This window comes from Medicago sativa, chromosome 7 (assembly GCF_051527215.1).
Source record: "Medicago sativa cultivar Bolivia chromosome 7, Bolivia_mono, whole genome shotgun sequence".
In the NCBI taxonomy this organism is placed as follows: domain Eukaryota; kingdom Viridiplantae; phylum Streptophyta; class Magnoliopsida; order Fabales; family Fabaceae; genus Medicago; species Medicago sativa.
In genome coordinates, this window is record NC_140755.1 from 76,526,803 (window position 1) to 76,532,802 (window position 6,000).

Consider the following 6,000-nt stretch of genomic DNA (forward strand, 5'->3'; position numbering starts at 1 on the left):
GTAATTTTGTGATCAACGGTTCAAAACTCTTGCATGGCTAATGCTGACAAATTTGGTAATGTAAAAAAAGTGGAACACCCAAAAACATCCGGGGGTCAAAATGAGAAAGAAGATAGCATTAGTTCACAAGGAAGCAGTGGAGAAGAGGGCAATGATTGAAGCCAAACGAGGTGAAGAGGTTCTTAAGGTACAGGAAATGGCTGCAAAATACCGTGCAACTGGAACCACTCCAAAAAAGACCATTGGATGTTTTTGATAGTTTTGCTTTTTCCAAAATAAATTTGTAGTTGCAGCAAATTTTGTCTATATATTTCTTTGACCTCAACATGTTTTCTGTGCAAACAACACAAGAAAATTGTCCAAAGAATAAGCAGAGTTTGTGAATGCCTCTTGTAGATCACTGGCATAAATGCAGTGTTCGATTTTGGCTTTATTTTAATCACGAGTTTAATTAGTTTATGATTAACGAGTTGCGACATTTTGTTATATTTATTAACTGTCAAAACAGAATTAACTACACATTTGAACTGTGTTAAACATCTAATTCAGTGTAAAAGTTTGATGTCAAAATGTTGTGTACAAATGGCACAGCTCATTCCTAATTAAGGCTAAGGTTGCAATTAAAAATCATCAATGTCACCAAATGCTAACCTACCAAAAAGTCATCTCATATTCATACCTCTTGAATTGCATTAATAGAAATACTACAAAACACCAAACAGAAAACAACAAATATCATAGATATACACACAACCAGAAAAAGAAAATTAGCAAGAGAAATATAGAGTGGAAAAACCAAAATATTTCCCTAATTCCATCACAAAATTCAATGATGAAAGAATTAGAAAATATTTCATTTTTTTCCACCTCCAAGTCCAACTAGTAGTGACAAATGTCTAAAAAGGAGAAGCAAAAGAGTTTCCTAAGAAACTCATGTCATTGTTCATAGGAAAATCAAACAAGAGCTGCAAAGCAGTGTCTGATGAATCTTGCAAGTCATTGGAGCTTGATGAATCAGATTCAAGAATCATATCTTCAGCACAAAACTTGTAGTTCCTCCAATCCAACTCTTCTTTCACAATACTATTGCTTGCAGTAACAGCAGAAATGGAGTCGCATTTGTTGGAAGATAATGATCCTGCTGAAATAGGACTCTGACAGCAACTAGTAATTATGTTATTATAATCAGTATCTGGTTTTTGAACCTTGCGAAATGCATCTCCAACTTCAGAGTTCCATATTCGGAGAAAGTAATCAGAAGAAGAATCAGTTTTTGCAAAGGAATTAGGATTGGTGTTGAAGTGTGATGACTCAATTGAGAGTCTTGCTTCTGCTTCAAGCCTTGCACTCTCCCATTGAGCCATGTGACGTGTTGAAACCGATGCGTGTGACTTGTTATTTGAGTAACTAGTTAATGAGGCTACCGGCTCATGTGTTTTTGGATCAATTCCCAGGCTTTTGAGACGTTTCTTCAAATGCGTGTTCCAAAAGTTCTTTATCTCATTGTCTGTTCTTCCGGGTAACTGAGATGCAATTGCAGCCCACCTGAAATATTGTTAAATTTGTTGAAATATTGTTGTAAGCTATTAGTTAATGAACTCAAAATAAAAGTTTGAACTGATTAAGGTTCAAAGAATGCATCCAATTATCTAGATTTAATGATCATGGATTTTTGAGGAAAAAAAAGTCCAAATGCCATCTTGGTCACGACATCAAATACTTTGATGTCGCTGCAACTGCGGTCGAGGACATATCCGCATTTACCAGACCGGCTCAACACATTTGTAGGCCTAGGACTTATTTAAAATTTATGTTACACAATTTAGGGTTTGAACTTAGGTCTCTGAGCTTAAAAGTAGAGCGCTTTGCGAAGTGTGCTACTTAAAAACTTAGTTAATTTCATGTTATACTAAACAATATTTTTCTTTGCGTGTCTAATTCGTTTTAGACAATATGATTTGTTTAAAAAGTCTAAAGCGAAGGCTTGGGTCGCCTTATGCTTGGGCCAATCCTCAGCATTTAAACACAATTTTCTACAATATCAAAGTTTGTGACAAATGTGACCTCTATTCAAAATTATGTTTTATGATAAAGTACTATGATATATTCTATAGAGATCTAAAAGTTTCACAACAACAGTGGATCTCATGAAAACTGTGAAGTATATTTAAATTTTGCTAAAAAAAGCATATTTAAATATATTTTGATGATTTTACGTACATGAAGAGGAATTTAAATATCATAGATTTGTGAAGGATGAGACAAAACTGAAGAGCTAAAACTTCCCTTCCAAAGAAACTGTATGAATTGAAAACAAGCACCTTAATTAAATACTGAACTGTTTACCTATTTCCAAGGATAGCATGAAGCTGAATGACTAATTTTTCTTCCTCAGGAGTAAAGGGTCCACGTTTAATGTCAGGTCTGAGATAGTTGGTCCACCTAAGCCTACAACTCTTACCACAGCGAAGAAGACCTGAAAGTAAAATATATAATAATACTAATCTGTATAAACATGAAGTCTTTAATTAATGTCTGGCTGACAAAAAGAATATAATAATCCCTCCGTCCCATGTTACTTGACCTAGTTGACTCTGTCACGTATGCTAATGCACAATTTTAAACTTAAATTTCTTTAATAATCTAGTAGAAAAAATTACGAAAATTTGATATTTTGAAAATATTAATCGAGACGAATCTAACAACATCTTATATACTATATTTTGTTTTTATATATTAGTAGAAAAATAGAGTCAAAACATGTTACATGAATAATGGAAATATTCTAAATAGGTCAAGTAATATGGGACGGAGGGAGCATCATTTATTGTTGTTATTTTGCTTCTTTGACAATGGTTATTAATTAATTATAGAACATAGCAGAAAAAGTGTCCAAAGAAATTGAATCATTGTTTGGCACGTGGCTAGCTGATCATGAAAATTGAAAACAAGAGTTTTGGTTAGGAATATATTGGAAGATTAAAACAAAACAAGAGAGCAATAAAAATCAAAGCATATTTTTCTTTTCCTAATAAATGTAGTGTAGCAATTAATATACCAACATTTTGTTATTTGAGCGAAGAGCAATGTTATATCTCTAGAAAAATAACATCAAGAATTCTTCAAGAATAAAGAGTAGTCAATCACAATGCACTATTTGCCACAATTCAAGGAGGTGTGGCTGAAAAATAGGAAGTGAACAAATAAATCATCCAATTAAAATTTGTCAACTGTGTCTTGAAAAATTCTTGAAGCTATTTTTCTTGAGAAGTAGCATTTTCCTTGAGCGAAACCCGACTCGGATTTCTTACGTTATGTTTCAAGCTCGTAGAAAGGAAAGAAAAGAAAAAATGTGGTTGAGAAGGGAGACTTCATTTAAGGTAGTTAGCGAGGTTTTTTAGCATAAATTAATTGTTGACAAAGTTGATGGATACTTAGGATTAGGACTAATAAAATGATTAAAAATAAATAAAATTTAGAGTAATTATAATGTTCCAAGCATGGCATTAAATATGTCTGCTATTCAAATTATTTTGCTTTTGACATATTCCTGTTTTTTTAACTTTTAAGAACTCAAGAAAAAAAAAATAGAGTGGGAGACAAGGAGTTAAGAGTGATAGCATCCCTTCACATGTTCAAGAGTCCTTAAATTGGCAAGTGATGTGTTAGTGTCACAAAAATGCAGCAACTACCATTGACGCATATAAAACCAAAGATAGGAACTTTCTTCCCCTTCACACCATGACCCCACTTTTGTTCTAAACTTCATAATAGCTCAGTGCTTAAAATATGCCCACCATTATTGAGAGACATAAAAATTACCAACAAGGATTGTAGCTGATTCCAAAGAAAGTTAAGAAAGTTCTCTATGAAATATCTTTTTCACCTTGAAAAAAAGTTTATTCAAGAGCATATAGAATATTTTAATTTGCAGTGAAGACATAAAAAAAATCTAAATGTTGGTTCAAATTGCAGCAGTAGACATTTTCTTTAAAAAAAACTTTATATGCTCCAAATCCATAATATTAATTCTTTAGGATTGACTTTGAATTTGGCATAATCACAACTATAAGTTTGACAAAATTTGTACTCTAGAACTTCACAAAATCATGGTGACACCGTGATTTCGCCAAACTCAGTGCATGTTTATTATCACATTGAGTTTGTTAGAATCACATGTAGCCGGTCACCATGATTTTACAAAACTACATCTTTGGCTAACTATTTTAAAAAACATGCACTCACAAACAACCTTAAAATGCACTTAGCAAGTCAAATACAAGCAAAAAAGAAAGACATATATAAAGGGGATGAAATGAAACCTGTGATCTTGGGAAGAGAACGCCAGCTTCCATGACCACCATTTTTCTTAATATAGTTAGCAAGAATTTCATCCTCTTCAGCAGTCCAAGGTCCTTTCTTCAAACCCTTCTTATCACAACAAGGTGTCCTTCCCATTTTCTTTCTCTCTTCACTTCTCAAGAACAGCTAGTACACATTAATAAAGAAAAGGTGACAACCAAAAATGCAGAAATTAAAGCATGTTTTCAACACTTGAACTAGACTCAAGAGTGTTGTGAGATAGTAATAAATAGGGAAGAACATGGATGTTGAAAAAGTTGATCTGAGGTGGCATTATTACTGGATGGGGGCATGCAGCATCAGCGAGTTTCAAGCTGGATTTATTAGCAATAAATGCATGTTCTGTAGCATTGGAGAAGTTGCATCATCATTGAGACAAATTAAGAACTTGCTGAAACAGTGAAAGAGATTTTTTTGGTTTTCATTTTGCACAGAACTAGGATGAGAGAGAAAATATTGCAGTCAAGATGATAGTGATAGCATTAATGGCAGAGACAGAACAACTATGGAATGCATTTATGTTGGATTCTCTTGCAGAAAAGTCAGCGTAGGATTGAAAACCAACACAGACAGTTAAAAGAGAAGGACATTAGCATTTATGGAGAGTGCAATTATTAGGGTTTGCATAGGGTACCAACACAGTCACACACACCAGGAAATGAATACTTGAGTGTTCTACTTTTACACTAGCTTAGTTCATCTTTTTGTTAGCACATGTGCAATGGCTCCGGTGGTGAAGACTGTCCACCACTTACATAAATAAACATTTTCAAAGTATATTTCATCCAATGTTAAATTCTCAGCACACATTCTCAAAGTAAATGACAATCTAAATATCTAGAGCATGACCTCCGTATGCTGATAACCGTGACCCAAAATAGTGGGTGACTAACGGATCTTAAATAGACTTTAATACCATCATATAATTTAGATCAAGATTATCTCAACTTTTACAAAATTAGTTTGTAAAATAAGGACCTTCTCGCCACTTAAAAATCAATTTTTATCTGATGTGAGACTTTTAACAGCGGATTGATCATTCAACATCTCTGCATCCATAGGTAAAGACTTGGGTTTCATTTACACTTTGTTAGAATAGAAAATACTGGAGTGTGACCCGCGCGACGCACAGACGTTGATGTATTTTTATACATTCTGAATGAGATGATTCTAATACGCGCAACAAATGAATACTTGAGACAAAATTGGTACATTGGCATTGAAAAAGGATTGTGCAAGTCATTAGAGAAAATAAAATGGATTCAAATTCTCCTAGTATAGTGTTTGATATATATCGTGAACTTCTTCTTATTGGGCTGCGAATATAAATTTTTAGATTATGAATAGTGTTTAAAATTAATTGATCTTCCCAAAAAATCTATCTATTCTCGAACTTTTAAACTTCATTTCATATTTTACTTCAATCTTCAACAAAATTTCAGATCACACGATTTCTTCGAAATAGACACTAATTGCTCTAACCTCAAACTATTTCAAGTATTGCTTCACGATTTAAAAATAAGGGTTTGTCTAACATGTGCAATATTGCACATGTTATGGCAACTAAAAGTAGTAACTTTTCATTGAAAACCAACAATTATTTATTAAAAGTCACATATTTAATATAAAAAATACAAG

General features: G+C 33.1%; 1 protein-coding gene across 1 annotated transcript; it reads right to left on the minus strand.

The window, feature by feature from the left end:
• Positions 1-650: 650 nt before the first annotated feature.
• LOC146908634 (transcription factor MYB17-like) lies at positions 651-5,166 on the minus strand. The gene is made up of 3 exons (XM_085724243.1): positions 4,323-5,166; positions 2,347-2,476; positions 651-1,545 (listed from the first exon to the last, which is right to left on the minus strand). Exons 1-3 carry the CDS (start codon positions 4,456-4,458, stop codon positions 897-899), a joined length of 915 nt encoding a protein of 304 aa, XP_085580369.1. The 5' UTR covers positions 4,459-5,166; the 3' UTR covers positions 651-896.
• Positions 5,167-6,000: the final 834 nt, after the last annotated feature.